At 39.1% G+C, this 18532-nt stretch overlaps 2 protein-coding genes across 3 annotated transcripts in view; both read left to right on the top strand.

Annotated features, from left to right (window-relative positions):
- PDLIM5 (PDZ and LIM domain 5) overlaps positions 1-13099 on the top strand; it is an 84877-nt gene extending 71778 nt beyond the window's left edge. The window contains exons 4-9 of one of the 2 annotated variants that reach the window (XM_009329755.1): positions 2940-2982; positions 7351-7367; positions 9346-9363; positions 9653-9825; positions 11430-11466; positions 12103-13099. In XM_009329755.1, the coding sequence (XP_009328030.1) occupies positions 2940-2982; positions 7351-7367; positions 9346-9363; positions 9653-9825; positions 11430-11466; positions 12103-12196 (382 nt within the window). In that variant the 3' untranslated portion in view covers positions 12197-13099. Of the gene's footprint in view, positions 1-2939; positions 2983-4552; positions 4669-7350; positions 7368-9345; positions 9364-9652; positions 9826-11429; positions 11467-12102 lie in introns of both variants that reach the window. The other variant, XM_009329754.1, reaches the window with a different exon arrangement.
- Positions 13100-16401: 3302 nt separating this feature from the next.
- Positions 16402-18532, top strand: part of LOC103921742 (PDZ and LIM domain protein 5-like) — a 43940-nt gene continuing 41809 nt past the window's right edge. Inside the window, exon 1 of the mRNA XM_009329753.1 lies at positions 16402-16459. The gene's annotated coding sequence lies outside the window, so the exon portion shown is untranslated. The remainder of the gene's footprint in view (positions 16460-18532) is intronic.

The raw sequence follows: 18532 nt of genomic DNA, 5'->3' as shown, positions 1-18532 counted from the left end.
CTGCTTCTATTTTTGTTGTCTATAATAATTTGTATGAAGCTCGAAACTATAACCATTTGCCAAGGTCTTTCGTGTTAGTTGTTTATAATAAGCATTTATACCGAGCTTTTATGTCTTTGCTTTGTTTGTATGTTATTGAAAATGTTGCATAAACTAATATACTGAACTGCTCGTTTTAAATCATTCAGAAAATATCCTGCTTCAAGCCACCCTGCTTTTCTAGTAAATAGTAACAGGGCAAGTGTGTCATCTCATTTTGAAACCCTTTATCATCAGTTATTCATACATTCAACGTGACCAAACCAGCATGAAATCCTAATGTGTTTAATTGCTAGGTGGCAAGCAAAGTGCTAACAGCTAAGAAAATGTACAAGATTCTGCAGTTTAATTTTTTTTTTTTTGCTATGCAATTTGGTAGTATCTATCAAAATCCTAAAGGAAGTACCCTGAAGGAAGTATTTTCTTAAATGTATGTGGTGGACATGTTTTGCTTTTCAGCTTGAAGTGTGCATTTCCTTTTGTACTGTCTTGTCTAACCACCGTGCATTTTTCACATTCAGATCTTGGTGGCTCAGTTTGCTGGGTGAGCATTTTCTTTATATGATACGGGATAAATCCCAGATTTTAGGCTGAATATGGTCTGCAGTCAACAAGGCCAAGTTAAACTGTTTGAAGTATGTCTGGGACACACAAATTTATGTCCTTGTTTCAAGTATGTTTGGGGGAAATAAAGTAATGTTGTGCTGTCTGACTCCAATGTTAAAAGAACATTGGGAACATTTCAGACCAAGCTTTTTTTTTTCACCCTTTTTTTCTTTTTGTATGATATTTTTGAAGATGAATTTTGAAGAGTATGTCTTCATCTGGAAATAGTGGTTTGATATCATTTTTGCTCAGTGTTGTATTGATGAATGCAGAGCAAATTCATCCATTGCAAACTCAAATTTGATTATTTTGTGTAAAAAAAAAAAAAAAAAAGTATGTTCCTTTTATGAGACTGGAACTTCAAAGTCCAGCATTAGCAACGAGAAGTTTTTTTTTCTCAAGCATGAAATATGGTAGTTGACTTGAATAATGAATATCTTTCTAATTCTTACTGTTAGATCAGCTTGATAAATACACAAAACATTCCAAGTTACTTTATTAAAAAACATATACCTAAGATATGGAGCGAGATGCATGTTTCCTTCTAACTCTGGTCTTAAAAAAGAAAGAAAAGTTTCCATATGTGTTGGCATTTTTTTTTTCTTTCTTGTTGCCTTTGTAGCTGCAAATTGACAACTCTGCAATTAGGAGTGATTAATGGTGCACCCCAGCGCTTTGGAGGGCTGGAGGTCAGTCTTCTCACAGGCTGCACACTCTGTGAGAAAGGGGAGAACGGACCTGTTCCTCAGAGCGGACAAAACCCTCTCTCTGCTGATGTGGACATAATGTGTGTCAGCAGCGATGCACAAATGGTGAAGGCAAAGTGCAGAAGATGGTCTTTTCATGTGGTGTTTGTTGTGATGGGGTTTTTTTTCCTTTTTTTCTTCTGCCAACATAACGTGGATTATATGCGTCTCCCTTTTTGTAAGTTAGGTACTGAACCTGCAGCAGGATTGCTATTGCTGGAATCTGATGAGCCCTGAGGGCCAAATGGCTTTGAGGGAAGGAGTAAACATTTTGAACTTAATTAGTAAAAAAAAAAAAGAAGGGGGGGGGGAGAAAAAGAGGGAAAAAAAGAAGATAAAAAAGAAGGGAGTTGTTAAATGGACCAAGTGTGCCTAATTCAAATCTAGCTCTCCATGTTTTCCTGGTAGAAATAGAAAAGCTGGTTTATACAATAGAGGTGTTTTAAACTGTAGCCTCTGTTAGCTGATCTCCAATTAAATGAACCTTTTTGCCTCTCCAGCAAATTGTTTTGGAAATGAGAATCCAGCTTCAGTTCTTCAAAACCCTATTGAGAAGATTTGTCGGAAGTCGGGGTTGTGTGATTTCAGGCAGGATATGATTGCTGGTTCTGGGATCATTAAGGGTGCCAGCTTTTCTGAGCAGCTACCAAATATAGCCAGAAATGTTTTGAAACGTGGCAGGAAGCCACTTCTCTACTGAAACAGCATGAAAAGACTCAAGTGTATCAGCAGCAATGTTTACAGACAAAATGTTTGCTGGATTTTTTTTTTTTTTTTTTAATTTTGTGTATGTGTATTTTTGCATATAAGTATATGCAAATCTGAAAAAAACAATCCAGTGAGATGCCTTTACCTGCAACATGTTGCCAGTTCACTTCAGGTATAACAAAATCTGTCAATTCTTTATCTTCTTCATCCTTTCCATTGCGATACTTCCTTTCCTTCCCACCACCCCATAGTAGTTTCAATGCACCCATTGTTTGGAAGAATTTTTTTTGCCATCTACTGTGGAGTTCAAGTGACATTAACCTTACCTTTGAAGACCAAAGACTGTGCAAAAAGTTTCTGTATCATTTAACTTGCTGAGTCCTTCAGAAGGATTTTTGTTGTTGTTGTTGTTCTAAAAGGAAGCTTTCTCTTTTAAGCCTGAATAAAGGTTATGTGCTGTTTAAAGTGCAATTTATCTGACCAGAGCTTTTGAGTTACGTGACAGTTTCTTATGAAAGGATGGAAAACAATAAGCAAATTGGAACTGAAGTCTCTTAACTGGTGATATGGTGTTATGAATTTAAAAATCAAATAGTACTTGATGATAGATGCTAGAGCTCCTAATGTTGTACCTGGATAAATTAATCCAGTTTGGTTTTGCCTTTTCCTTGTATTAACAATGTTGTAGGTTTAACTTGAATGTTTCTTGTTTCCTTTAGAGGAAACAAAATGAAATATTCTATATATCTGTGGGTGGACGTGGTGAGTTGGAAGAGGGAAATGCTTAAACATTAAAGAACTTGGTTTTTTATGATTATGTGTATGTTTTTCCTCTTCCAGAGTGGCTTCTGTACCAAAACCCGATCTTGTTCATGTACCAAAGGTATGTCCATCACCACAACCAAGAAATGTAGCATGTGGCGCTGTTACCCATCTGTCAAACCCTGTTGTTGATAAGCACTGTCATTCAAACTTTCCTTTCAATATAACATGCTTGATTTCCATGTGTTACATTAAGAGTATTGCAGCATTTGAATCTTTGAATGATTTCCCCTGCCCCTAAAAAAGAATTGAGAGACCTGGCAAATGATTGTTCACAAAAAAATGTGAATAAACGTTATCTTCCAACTCTCAAAACATTTTTTTAGAAAGATATAGTTGAAGTTTTTCCTCTGTCCCTAAGAGAGAAACAGCAGTACAGTTTGTTGGCGGTGGGGGCACTGAAATCTTCCTTTGTATTTGAAAACAGCTTATCTAAATATTAGAGTTTCAGAGAACAATTCCCCTCAATTTCCTTAGAGCCCTGGGGAAGAATTTGTTCTCGAGTTCTTCTAATGTTATGTTCTCAAGCAACAGTTTCAACCCCCCCTTTTTGATAAGAAGGCTGTTTGCAAACCTGAAAATGCTTACAAGTGGCCTCTCCAGTAGACATAAATAATGCGTAGTATATTACTGTTCTGCTGACCGTGATTTGAAAGGCCACAGTTTGGGAACCACCATGTTAAAACATACCTCCCGGGGAGGGGGGAATCACATTTTTTGGAGTGTTTTGATCTGACAAGGGTATATGAAGATGTTGGGGCACATCAACGGAGTGCAACTGGAAAAGCTCACCGAGTCCTGAAGCACTGGCCTCTAATAAATGAGCTCCAGGGCTCTGGTTCTGCTCTTAAGGGCCGTATCAACAGATCAATATATACAGTATGTGTGTACACATGCACATGCTGTTTGTGTATGGGGAATGTGCATATCTTGAATTGGGTTTGAGAGGTGGAATGTGGATTTTTATAAAAAACACTAATTTTTTCCACATGAGTTACCCGGTGGGTTTTGCAATAGAGTGGTTCTTCAGTTTGTCTTGAATTTGATTTGTGGGGTGTCTGTTTTGGATACGATGAGAGGAGTTAGCATCGTGGGATTTCATATTGATCATGCATGCTTGGATCATTCCCTTTCCTAAAACGCATGGCTTGTTTTTTCCCATACATTTCCTGGCTGCAGTCTCGGTAAAGCTTGCTTCTGTGCTTCTTGGTTTCACGCTAGGTGGGTTATCTCCCCTGAGAGCAACGAAAATACCTTCTGAGGAATGTGCATGCGTTTGGCGTGTTTTTGTGTGTTTCTTTTTTGTTTTTCATCTCGCATAGGGAGAACCTACCGAAGTAGTTAAGCCTGTGCCCATTGCCTCTGCTGTTGCACCCAAAGTCACTGCCACGGCGAGCGTGGCTTACAATAAGACACCGAGGCCGTTTGGAGCCGTAACCACCTCCAAAGTCACCTCCATCCCATCACCGTCCTCCGCCTTCACCCCAGCCCAGGCGGCGGCCCTGTCCCCTGCGGCTGCCGCCCCGGCCCCGTTTGCTGCGCCTGGACTGCATGTTAACGCCAAGCCTAACGCTGAGCAGCGGTCACCTGCGCCGAGCGCTGCTAAACCTGCAGTTAATGTCCCACGGCAGCCCGCCGCGCACAATGCCGCCCCAAGCGCCTCTGCCGGCGACGGCGCCCAGGATGTAGCTGAGGGGCTGCGACGAGGATTCAGAGAAAACCAGGGGGAGAGTAAACAGCAAAATGGGTAGGTGGGATTTTTTTTTTTTTGCTGTGAGGGTCTTTCCTCGCAGGAAAAAAGCTGGGCTTGTTTAAGGGCTAAGTAAAACACAGCTTGGAGGGGTCGTTTAATCCTCAGAAGTGAATCTCTGAGGAAGGACTTGCATCTTAAAAAGGATGCTTCGAAGGGCCAAGCCAGACTTTCAGTGATGATTTTTCTCAGGAGTGACATTATATCAGTTTATAATCAGTTTTTGTCACAGCTAAATTGAATCGGACTACTAAATGCTTTACACAATGGGTTGTATCACGATGTGTTCTGGACCTTACAACAAGCCTGGTATTAATTTCGATGTCCGTGTCTCACTGTGTATTTTGACTCCCAATACGGTGACCGAAAGCAGCAGGCACTCAAAAATGCAGAGTGGTCTGTCAAGAAGGGTTTGGTGGGTGCTGTGATGGCGGGGAATGAGATGCTCTGAAAGACCAGCTGTGGCCCCGGCAGGACCGGTGGAGAAAGGTCCCAGAAGGGACAAATGTCGCATTACTTCTCTGCACAACACACGAGAAACTTTCAGATGCATTCAAGGAAGCTGGCAGGGTTCAGCCGATTTTTTGCAGCGTTATAATGTAAATATCTCAACTTTAAATGTTACGTTTACCCTAAAAAAGCAACACAGATTTAAAATTTGAGTCACGTTCGTATTCAAATAATTGTTTATGTTAAAGTGGGTGTCGGAGACTTAACATTTAAGGGATTGTAAGGCTGTATAAAAGGCTTATACTATATCTGGTGTAGCATCTAGACTAGTAAACAATAGATTAGTAAATTAAGCTGAGCCCAGCAGCAGTCCTGGGTGCTCTGACCTGCACCGCTGCCCTGTTTTGGCGGCACGCTTTTGGCCAGGGCCGCCTTGGGCTCTCCCAGAAATTCCTGGGCAGGGCTCGGGAACTGCGGCGCCCCAGGGACCGGTTCCCAGTGGCTGCTGTGCCGTGGGGAGAGGAGGAGGCTGAGCGCAAGCGGTCCCATGGCAGTTGGCCTCCGTGCTCAGCAGCAGTGTCTGGCAGATTGAATTAATTAATAAAAAGGGCAGGAGGGGAACTGTAGGTTTCTCTTCAATCTTAAGAACGTAAAACCTGTGCTTAAAACCTAAAAGCTGTGGTTACTATTTCCCATCCCTCAAAGGAAAGGGGCTGGAGGAATAGGCCTAGTGCCTCTCTCCTCTGATGTTCTCTCAGTATATAAAGTATATGAAGAACGCTACAGAAAGGTAAACATCCACGTCAACTAAAATACAGAATAAATTGCAGTTTCAGTTGAGCTTCTCATGGGGGGAAGAAAACTTCTTTAGGTACCTATTCTCCCCTTATATTGCAGTATGAATATTTTCCATATGAGGACTCCTATAATGCAGTCCGTATGCATTTTATGTCACGCTGTTGTCATGGTAACTTCCAGCCCTTTCTTAAACAGCTGATGGCAGGAGTCCACACCGCATAAAAGCAGGATGAAATTGGGAGATCCCAGGGACTTGCTCAGTGCTGGTAGACTTGTTGAATACACTTTTTGACAAACTGTCTCTATCTTTCCAGGAATGCTGTTTTAGCAAATACTGTGTACGGAGTACTCAAAAGCAGCAATTAGTAGTGAAAAAGATGAACAATAGCAACAAAATTACGTCTCCTGGAAGGAAGCTGCTGCAGGTGTAGAGTAAGCACTTGACAATCAAGATAGGATGACTGGGCGAGTGCCGTTAAGTGCCTTGCCTTACCGTTACAGGATGAATAATACCGACTGAAGAGTATCACAGCTGACAGGTGAAGAAATCCCTGTCTCGCTGCCAACCTTGCAGATCTAGTTTGGGAAAGCTTAAAAACGTTTAGAGCTGTAAAAAAACTACTTTATTTTGCCATCTTTCTTACAATAGTGTGTTTAGGCTGTCTAACTGTCTTGCAGTCCTAAGGTAGAAAGCAAAAACAAGCAAACAAAACCCCCTAAAGTGATTATATCGGTTTGTCGCTACACTACTTACTTAGTTTTACTTAAAAAAAATTACATTTCTACAATGATGCTTAACTATCTCCCCATTTAAAATGGAATCAATGACATTTATGAAATATCAGAAACATTGAAGTTTAGAATAATTAATCAGTCTGAAATAAATTCCATTTTGCTCCTGTGTTTTGTAGTATTCATTTTTCTTAAAAATAGTAAAAAAAAAGAAGAAAAAGCAACTTTTATCTTGTTCATAAATAGCATTGCTGAGCAAATGCAGTTCTTCAGACATGCACCTTGTTGTACTCGGATTTTCCTCCCTTCCTCTGGCTCCCCTCAAACCACATTCAGGTTATAAACTATTTGCCTTTACTTCAGGATGGGGAAGGAAGTTTTGTTTCCCTTGTTTAGTCCTGGCTTAGAAAGAAAGCAATTTGCCTTCACTAGGCGGCGTGCAATTACGCTTTTATCAACACCTTCTTGCCAACTTTTGCATGAAAACGTGCCTGCTGCTTAAAACAGGTAAGATGTCCACAGACTTCACTCAGTTTAAGCTCAGCTGGGCTAAATTTTTCCATTGTAGCTTCTGTTGGTGATTGTAAGTTTGACTTACATGATATACGGCTTTACCAGAGCTTGGATTTGGAAACTCCTGTAATATTTCAAGAAGCCAAGAATGTATTAACACATCAAATACTTTTTTTTCCCTTGCAGATAACAACAGTGACAAAGTTAGTATCAACAGCACTGGAGCTGAATTATGGTCATTTTTCCTGTTGGAATAACCAGCATGTATTCTTGTTTTGCAAAATTATAGCTCTTAGAGAGTTTTATATTTAAATTTTGCAAAACAGCTTCAGCTTTTCTTAGTAACTTCTTAGTGTAGTAGATGGTTTTGTCAGCATTGGACATGATGTGATCTTGCTTTTCATTGTGTTAAATTTTGCAGCTTTGTTTTTTTCCACAAAACATGTGTGGAGTTTGTGTGTATTGATAAATTCTTGGTGCACCTCTGGCTAATTGGTGTTAGTAATACTAGTGAATGGTGAAATACAGTACAAAAGCAAAAAATGGTTTGAGGACTATGGAACGAAGGGCCAGATATTGAAATAATACAACAAAAATAAGAGCAACATCCATATACTGTGATTTGTACAAGTTAGGGATGATAAATATGATTGAGGTTTTATTGGCTTCTCTTTTCTCCCCTTGCCTCAAGGCTGAGTTAAGGGAGAGCCAGTCTCATTGGATTTTCCTTTGTCTCTGGCACCACCTTGTTGCCTCAATGAGTCATTACCAGTAGACTCTTGAGCCCTAAAAAAGCGACCAGTAGGATCCGCAACACGAGAAGTCAGCAGGATATTTTGTTTATAATACCACTTTCAACAAATGTGAAAGACTACTTATTTCATTGTGGTAGTTGCTAGAATGCAGTCAACTGCATGTAAATAATTACATTTCCATGGAGTTCTACACCTTTAATTACTGCTTTAATTTTCAGATTTTATTTTTGCTATTAACTGTTTTGATGCTTTAGTTCATTTTTCTCTGTAATTCTTGTGCTCCATCCTGGAAATACCACTGTTTTTGTTTCTGTACCCTGCCCTCTTTTAGTAACCTTGATAGGTATGTGTAATTCACTAACACTGTGTGTCAGTAAATTCAGTCTTTTGCTATAATTTTGTGTGATACCTTTCACATCAGTCTTTTAAGTATTCTTTTAAGCTGAAGTATTTACTAATGCATTCCACTCAGTGGGCCTAATTCTTACTTGTTGACAATTAATAATTTATATCATTCTCATTCATATTTTCCACCTTTCCTTACCAGAAACATTTGGGACATTAAAAATACAGTGGGGATGTAGTGGCAAAAGTGGAAGTGACTTTTAAAGGGATTTTTCTGTAGAATCGTTGTGTCTTAGGAGCTAGTTTTGCACAGTTAATCTCCTGTAAATTATGTAAAAATACATGTATGTTTAAAGGGTCTTGAAGATTAACGCTTTGGGATAATGAATGTAGACTTTAGGAGTAATATGCACGCATGAATCTTCTATTGTCTTTTCCTAAAATGATTAGTGTCGTTACATGTTCTTTATATCAGTTACTGAAAGCAAAGTTTTAAACCCCTATATTCTTGCAAGTCTGCTAGCACAGGGATTGATAACAGCATGTAGGCTACTGTGGGGAAAATTTCCCCATTTCTTTGGCTTTCAGAGAGCGTATCAAGCATCAATGTCTTCACATTATGTTCCAGAACATCGCTACCTGTGCTTTCAAATGGCCTGGTTCTGATCCAGGCTTTGCCAACTGAAAAAGACTTGGTGTGTACTGGGTGGCCCTTGTGCACAGCTGGTGCTTTGCCTCTTGTGAACAAAGGGGAAAATTTGTCTGGGGCACCTGATGTGAACTAAGTAGACTACCCTGCTTTACCAAAACAAATATAATCGCCCTCTTATTCCTGTAAGGAAACTGCTGTGAGTTTAATTTAAGTTTAAGTATGGGGGTTCCGTGCTGTGGTTTTGGTAGTAGAATGAGACTATCACCATTAATTGGATTTCAGTGCCCTTTCCCACAAGACTAATTCAATAGAATAATTAGCTGCACTTCTGTTTCAGCTTTCTGACTTTTATTTCTTGTTTTCTTTTTCTCCTTTTCCTGTTTATGCTGGGAAACCTTTCTCTTGCTGTCTTACTCTGTCATCTCCAAGGAAAAACCCACCCAAACGGTAAAGGTTTAAACATGTAAATGTCTTGATAATACTGTCTTTTTACTGTTTCAAATGTTCCAGCTGTGAAACAAGGAAAAATATTTCAGTTGGGTTAGAGTGATTATAAAGCTGTGTTTGATTCACAGAACTGAATCTGTGTTCAGGGGTGCCTGTAGAACTCACTGCTGCACATCCACGTACAAATGCAGCAGCTGCCTTTAAACGCTGTGAAAAGTCTTTGTAGCTACCCCAGCCCAGGTGGTCTCTGAAGCTTTTTGCTCACTGCTCTTTCCTCTCCTTGATGCAGCCCCCCGCGGAAGCACATTGTGGATACCTATACAGAGTTTTACCACACACCCACTCACAGCGATGCCAGCAAGAAGCGACTGATCGAAGACACCGAAGACTGGCATCCCCGGACAGGCACCACCCAGTCCCGCTCTTTCCGCATTCTTGCCCAAATCACTGGCACTGATCACAGTGAGTAGTTTAAGCAAAATAAAAGTAATGTTCTTGGACAGATAGGTGTTTTTAAAAGCTGGGGCGGGGGGAAGTAGTAAAAGGATTCAGTCACATCACTTGCATTTCCCCTCTTGGATAATCAATCCAGTAGGCAGAATTTTGGTGAGCTCTTTAAAAGAAAAAAGTTTGAGAAGACTATAGTAGGAAAATTATTTTTGTAAAACTCCTGCAATTGCTAAATATCTCAGGACATATAAATGACCGGACATTAGTCCTGACTGAGTATGAATATTTTAAGATTTAGATAAATCTTAAAATTTCCATTTCTACTTCCAAAGATGTTGGCAGATATCTATTTGTTGTTTCTTTCCCCTCTTGTATCACCAAAATGGCGAAATTCCTGTTCAAATTTAATGCTCCAGAAAAAATAAGGTGTTTTCAGGCATGTAGAAAATCTTTGACAGTCATACAAAGGTATGTGATCTGCAATGATTTAACCCATCAGAAGCATAAATCCATAGTTCGTCAGTTTATTCCCAGGTCATGTTTCCACCCTCTGCTTATGTTATGGTGTGATTACATGTACTGCAGACTGGAACAGATGATGCGGAGAAGGTCATTCCCAGTCATATAATTTTATGGTAAAACTTCAATTTCATATTATGCTGCCAGTTATAATTCATTGGCTGAGATCTGTAATGTTGTGTAAAAGCCATCAGGAGTGTCATCAGGAGATTTGAGCTCAGTCATGTTCAGACTGAGGCAGCTAATGTAGAGGTGATTATTTCATTCTTTTGCTTTTCCTAGCTAGTGCTACAATAAAGAAGGCAGTGAGGAAATTGGACCCCCTCCCTGGGGGCAGATTTGATTAAATCAACTATTGATTCTCTGGCAGAATTACTCTAGAAGCCATTGATAACATCTCCCCAAATAAGGATTATTGTCCATGTATGATAAATATTCTGAACTTGGACGTTTACCTGATTGTTTTGTGGTCCTGCATTGCGCTAGTCTATTAATGGATCATTGTCTATCTTTGGATTCTCTTCATTAATCCGTGTTAGGGCAGAATATGAGACCTGAATGTCAAATAACATGTCATCCAGTTACATGGTGTCGACATGAATTAATCATGTTGACAAATACTGTAAGAAAGTGGCTGCAACTAGATTTGCCAAACTTAAAATCAGGGCTGGGAATTTACATTATCCCGTGTGCAGTCCCCTAGCACCTTGATGGGTCACAGCCTGGCTGCAAACAGATGCTTGGATTATCCCCTGATATAAACCCACTGGATATTCATCCAAAAGAAATGCCTCCCAACCTCCATTCATCTTCCCCTTCTCAACTCACCTTTCTCAATGCCAGTGTGGAGAGTGGGCCAAGGGAAAGGGCAGAGACCAGCAGAACCACCTTTTAGCAATCCTGCTGGCAAAGGGGCTCTTGAAGTTTATAGACATATCCCATTTCCATTGGGGCGTATTTAGAATTGTAGGACTCCTAACAAGCCTTGTTGTAATTTCTTGCTGTGGTGAATGCGTTGGCACAGGGGAGAATCTCAGTGTACAGTGGTACAGTGCCTTTAGTGCCTTAGAAAATAAAAATTTTCTGGTTTCTTGCAGTGAAAGAGCCAGAACATGAAGCTGCAAAGAAGACTAAGTGAGTTGATGTTTTACATTATTACTTTAATACTTCGCATGTCTTAATTTTTAACTGATAGTGTTTGGTGCATTTGTGTGACATCTGGGTGTTTTTAAAACGTTGCTTCTTTTTTTGCCTTTTACTTCAGCATGTAAAAATCAAGATCTCTTTTGCGTAGTCAGACCTTTCTAAATCTGTTGGTGCAGTCCAGTATTAATGTTTGTGCAGGAGTTTGAGATTTTCCATAAACTTGGACTGATTTCGTTTTCTGTACGAGGTCAGCTTGTTGACGTGTTTTCCTTTTCCTAAATCTAACCAGGCATTTTTGATTTGCAAGCGCGGATCAGATTGAAAGACATAGCTGGAAAGTATTACTGTTCTGGACTGTGAACGAGGGTCAGCTGTCTCCTTGCTTTGGGATAAGCATTGTCCAAAACAAGGACCAACCAGTGGCTAAATCTAATGGTTCTTGCAGTCAGTGGGAGTTTTTCTACTGACTTTGCCTAACACTGGATCCAAGTTTTTGACAGAGCAGAAGGCAATGTGCAGATAGGAATCGTGCATGGAGATTGCATGCTTGCTTGTGAAACTGCTTAAGACAAACTTTCTTTCTTTCTTCCTTCCTTATTTTTCTTCTATCACTTCTTTCTACAGGGAAAAGGTTCCCATCCACGTCTTTAGCCCCAAATACACAAAATTACGTGACTGGCACCATGAAGTCTCAGCACGTGTTCTTAATGTCCAGTGATTTTACCCAAGTTGCAAAAACAAAATTCAAACACTTCCTTCCTTTCTTCTTTTCCATCTGCTTTGCAAAAAGAAAAAGAAAACGTATTTCACTAGCCTTACTGCAAGACAAATTCTAGCCTTTTCTATACTTTTCTAACACTTTCCTACTGATGTGTAAAAAATGAGATGAAAATGTTTTTGTGCTAATCGCTAGTTGACAAAAAATACATATTTAAAACAGAACAACTTGGGTGACTGAATCTCCCAACATGGGGGAGGAGATGGCTGTTGCGGTTCTTTTTTTGCCTTAAAGGAGTCATTTGCATTGCTGAGTTTGAGTTACTGTAGGTTGTTAGAAAGCAGAAAATTATGAACAAAAGAATAAGAAATTGTATTACTTTGATTTTGGGGCTGGGGGAAGAAGACGAAGAGGGACTGTATGCACCTATTTCAAACGATTGTACTTACCAGGATAATTATCTTGGATTTCACTAGATTTTCAGCAGGTCAGTTTTAGAGTGGTTGTAAATGTTTTACAAAGTAGAGCAAAAAGGCAGACTGCTTTTAAGCAAATAAAAAATAAATTAAAAAACCAATTCCAATGTTACCAATCGAAGTGCAAGCTCAATATAAAGATTCTGCTGCTTAAACTAGTAATATGTTCATATTGTGGAAAACTTAGGAAAAAAAATGAGCAGAATATTGCTGTGTACCTGTAAGAGCTTCAACACATCCTCTAACAAGAACAAGATAATATGGTAGTATTTATTACAGAGTGAAGCTTATAGGCTTTCTTGTGTTTATAAAAGCTTCATGACCCTATGGTTCTCCTGTAAAATAATGTATTATAGTAGCTACACATTCATTAATTTATGCTTTCTGAAGCTTGAAGAGTATTTTAATAAAAGTTGCTTTTATCTTAGCTCTGTCTGTTTTTCTTTTGAGTCTCTCCGACTCCTTGAACAGTCTTCTCGTGCACGGAGCTGTAATTTCATTGCACCTTCACAGATTATAGTAAGAGAAACAAATCCCTGCTGTGTAGTAGAAACAATCGAATTGTACAAAACTATCACAGTAGTAGAGTTCCTGATCATGTTAAAAATGGGGTATGTGTTTGTGCTGTCAAAATCAACACGAGATTTGCAGAAATCAATAAAGTGGTTGATCTTTTGGGGGGCTACAGGAGTAAGAATTCTACTAAGTAAAACTCGGTCTTGGCTTTTGCAACGTGTGTTGAATCAGAGAAGTTTCAAACCTCAAAGGTGAATTGTAAAGCACCTATAAAAGCCCAGTCTTTCATAATTGCTTAATGAGAACCATTGCAATTGGCTTGTAGTTTGTGCAACTGACCTACATGCTTTTCTGATGGAATTGGTCCTGTGAACAGATTGATGCCCACTGCAAATGCTTCTGCAGACTTGGGGGGTTTGTTTTTTTTATTTTATTGCACGACTTGGAAAATTGAAAAGAAGAGACACCTTTGGAAGCATTTGAAGCTTGTTTCCTTTTCAGATGGTTTATACTGCTATACAGTACAGCAGTAGCTTATGGTATTTGTCATTTTATCTTTAGGAAAAGCCAAACAGAAAATGGAGACTTCAGGTAATAACCAAGTTATCTAACACTAACAGTCACCGATGTGGATGCCTAACAATGCACAGCATAAGTACAATTAGATTTGCACTGGTCATGATGGACCAAGGCATATCACATTTTACACACTTTTTGGGTTAACTCCTTAGGGACAGTAGGGGAAAATATTCACTTTAATAATGTCACTAAAGACTGTTTTGATGAGAAGTGCCAATCAGTTTGATTCCCCCCCCCCCCATGTAACTCGGTAGTGAGTATTGTGTTACTAAACCAAGTGTGTTACTGACTGCACATACACTACAGTATTATCATTTGATAGAATACTGCGTATTAAAGTAGGAATGTGAAGTAGTGTATTAAAATTGTTTTGCTGGGTTTAAAGAACTTTTTGTGAATGGAAAGGAAGACAGGAGTTTTAGATTACATCAGTGCAATGAAAACTATGAAAGGTTATCACTTAGACTGTCTAAGTTTTTTCTTCATATGGGCAGAATGGTTTGACCTTCAAATATTTTTATATTTTGGACATGTCCCTAGGTAATGAGAATCACTGGTATTTAACTTACCATTATGTTTATCTGTCTTACCAGCTCTTATCCCTTTGAAGTGTGAGTTGCTTTAGCGAGAAATGGAAGAAAAAGACTTTCTAAATAATCCAAAGTACAGAAGCCTCTGTACTAAATTAAAATTAAACATAGATAGTCATAGAGTCTATCTATTGAGGATATGAGACTAGTTTGAGAAAGGCTACCAAGATTTCCTGTAAATTAATAGTAACAAATTACTAGTTCCAAAAATGTTGTATGGACGTGTGAAATTAATTTCATTTACTGCTTTAAAGATGTCATCTCTTCACCCAATATCCCCATTGCACAACACTTGTTGATGTTTAATTTTGGACCTTGTTACTGTTTCCAAAACAATGGACTGCTTTTCCATTTGCATGTGGATAACATGCCCTAGCTCATGTCTGATTCCCAGCATACATCTGCTCTTTGAAAAAATACCGAGTGGGTTTTGGTATAAATGAATAAGCTTACATTTTTGAGATCACCTGGAAGGATGAATATGACAAACAATGAAATAGAAACTTCTCTTCCATCAGTAATCTGCAGATAAATATCCCAATTTAATAATATTCAACTTTTTAGGCAGGCATTGTCCAAGACAAATCCCTGTGGATTTTTTATTATTGTTTATCCCTAAACTGTAACCCACTAGGGATTTTTGTGTGGATAAAATAGATTTTTCTTTTCAGCAGCTGGAAAGACAGGAAATAGAAGTAGAAAGCCCTCACTGAAATGTGTAAATTGCAACTCTTAAGCCAGTTACTTAAAGCTTAGAAAGGCAAAGTCTAGCCTTTATGTAAAGTTTATGTGTGTTAGTAACTGATTAGTTCTAATTTTGCAGCACCCTGTTTCCAAGTATGTTTTAGATGTTCACTTTTAACCATCTCCTTTTGAGCAACCAGGTACAGATTTGGTTTTGGCCTTAAACTGTAGAGTCAGTTCACTGTCCTGAGTAAAGATGTGTTTAGATTTTCCAGATTTGTAGTTTAGCTAATCCATAGCCACTGGAAAATATTTGCCTCACTCTTGGTCAGTCCTGAAACAACCTGTCATAAATCATGTATTTATTTTGTTCCTCCCCCCCCCCATGTCATAAATATCTGTAAAGCATACCTGCAGATCTACCTAATGGAGCAGGAGCCCAGGATTCCTCTATTAATCTGAATAAAAACTCCGTAGCTACCCAGACTTTGGAGATGCCACCTGTACCAGAATTTCCTTCCACACCTTTACCACCTATGAGGTCTGCTCCCTCGTCATTCCTAAGTCTGTTCAATAATTTTCAGCTCTTAAGGCTCACTACTTTATTAAAATACTTAATTCTGCATGCTAATATTAAAAAAAAAAAAAAAGGCAGCAATGCCTACTCCTGTGGCTAATTAGTCTGCTCAAAACTTGTGGTTGTGATTGCTCTCTACCTCGTAGTTTACTTTTATTTTTATGTATTACAGTGAGATGTCTGACAGGTGCTTTTCTTCACGTAGAGGGCTTTAAGACAACATTTCGTAGATCTATTTTTTTTCCTATCACAACTGAAAAAAAGAAAGGATATTTCTTAATATTTTTTCCATATATAGTCTAACCTTCATAAAACTAACACCCTAAAAAAGTTGCAGCAAAAAGTGTATAAAACTTTGGGAGTGAATCCCACTAGCACTTGTGCCTGTTTCTTTTCCAGTATTTCCTAAAAGTTTCCATCACATAATGTAATACTAAATATATGTGTTCCGTCTTTGTAAACGTAAAATACTGCTTGGCTTTCTGAGTTTATAAGCAGCAGGACACTTCTCAACCTTCACTAAAAGCGTGACACTTCCTAAGTGTATTGTACCTCATTTTATCCCCCTATTTGTATTTTGCTGTAAACTTCCCTTTTTTTGTTTTGTTTTTCAATTTACTAACACTGTCATGCACAGTGTCTTCCATTCAGCATACTATTTCAATGTGGATTAAAAATCTCTTTCTCTGTGTGTCTCCATTTGGTTTTATTACTGTGAATGGAGTGAAAACGGTGCTAGACCAGAACGCGCAGCCGCTCTTTTGCCGATAGCAGAGTCCTCCCCTGGCAGTGTCCCCTCCCCCAGACTTTCTGAACACATTGCCACCGCAGCTCCTGGGAGGTAAATCATTCAGAGGGGGGTTCGATTCCGTTAACGATCTATCTGTATGTTGTTCTAGCCTAGATTTGTCTGTCTTGGGGGAGAGAGGGTTGTCTGTCATTCACTTAAAATAAACTTTATTAATCTGCGGTGACTAGGGATTTTCCTGGAAATGATAGGAGGGGGAAGGAGAAGAGAAATGAAATAAAGCTGAGCAGATTCATGAACGGTCTTGTGGGTACCAGTTAAAATAAGACACAATATTTAGTATGTGTCGGTATCTTGTCAGTGGGCGTCCACCCTATCACCCGGATGGAGTAACTTTTCAGTGGTCTCAACAGCTCAAAAGTGAATGCAGATTTCTTCAACACACAGAAAAATGCTTTTAAAAATATACTAAAGTTTTTTAAAAAGTGGATTATTTTGTTCATCACACTATGCTGTGCTATAATGCAATCAAAGAAAACTAGATGATTATCCAAGGTCACTGGCCTTGGATAGCTTCACCGGCACTTATCTTGGCAGATTGGTGATGTTTTGGAGGTCATCTATGGGTACCAGACAGCAACAGTAATTTTGGATGTAAGACAGTGACAGTAATTTGGAGGGTTATGATGCTATTATTGAAGGTCAGTAACATTTTCTGATGGTTTGTGTTTCATAGTGCAGGAGTGTTTTTTAATTCCAGGTAGCTAGTGTTCATTACATGTGCACAAGCACAAAGTTATAACACGAAACAAAGCTGCTCCTTTAAAAATGAGAGTTGAATGAACAGTGCCTGGTCCTGCCAGGCCCCTAGAAAGAGACTTGTCCTTGTGAAAAGCAGACAGGAATATACTGTTGCCCATACCTGTATGGGCTTTCTGCAACTAGAAATCTAATACTAAGATTTGGGATTGAGAGTTTCCCCTTTAAAGCAATAGTCTCAACCAGCTGAGAGAGATGAGGCGAAACCTCACAACAAAATATGTCAAGTCTATTTTGTTGCAATGTCTTTTGAAGGCTTTTTTGATGTCTGGGAGAGCTAACGTGAGGTTAGTTAGGAAGGGATGGTGGGTGATGACAGAGGTTTGCTTGGACAGCAGGCCAGTACCTTCATGGTAACCTTTGGTTTGAACCAACACAGAAAAGAAGATTTGGTTGTGATGGTTTCAGCAGCATGTTCTCTTAAATCCCAGGAAGCAGATGGGGTGAGTAGTTATGAGCCACCAAAGATGAAAAATACACACAAAAGGTGTAAGGCAATACTCATGGTGGTTTGTGTTTTTTTTTTTTTTTTAAAGCAGAAAACCTAGGATAAAAAAGGCAGGGGGAAAAAGTATTACTTCAATAATTGATTTTCGTGTCTACCAGTGAAACTCTAGTATGATTACACCTACTGAGCTGCAGATGCCTTGCAGATACTGCTACAACTACTGTGCTCTGAGTACCAAGGAGTTCTTTCTCAATCCTAGCTCTGGATCTGTGTCCAGGGAAAGGAAATTTAAATCTACTCTAACTCAAGACCTATGACTCTAAGTTTATTATTTGGCAAAATTAACCTAGCAAGAAAGCAGCTTTAAAATGAGCCACAGGAAATCTGAAAGGACAGCTACATTCATGGTGGTTCAGGATGAGAGCCGAAGTTTTTTGACAAATAGTCAAAAATGTAGATGATGAGTATTTTCTACTCAAGAAGAGCAGAAATCTGAGCAGCTTCTGTAGAGCTGTAGAAGGAAGGATTAGCATTGAGTGTGGGAAGGAGAACATAAATTATTTGACAAAGCTGTGTAGTCTTGATTCTCTCCTGAAATGAGGTGTCATCAGTGTAGCAATTATATTTGGTGCTTTATGTTCTGTTACTGAGCCGATGTCACTGCTTTTATAACACTTTCGGGTGGGAAATACACCCAAAGCTGATCTTCAAAACCCCTTTTTTATAAAATGGCAGCTATCAGAAATCCGTATGGAGCAATTGATGCATGCTATGTCAGACTTCTAGTAAAGCAGAATTGGGCCGTCCAAAGGACAGTAGACTTGCTTTTGCTGCTAATGCCCCACATTTGTTGTCGATGACTGGCATAGGTCTTTATTTTCCTACTGTGCTGTGTCTTT

Source organism: Pygoscelis adeliae, unplaced genomic scaffold, assembly GCF_000699105.1.
Source record: "Pygoscelis adeliae isolate BGI_AS28 unplaced genomic scaffold, ASM69910v1 Scaffold67, whole genome shotgun sequence".
Taxonomy (NCBI): domain Eukaryota; kingdom Metazoa; phylum Chordata; class Aves; order Sphenisciformes; family Spheniscidae; genus Pygoscelis; species Pygoscelis adeliae.
This window is presented reverse-complemented; position numbering and strand designations above follow the sequence as displayed.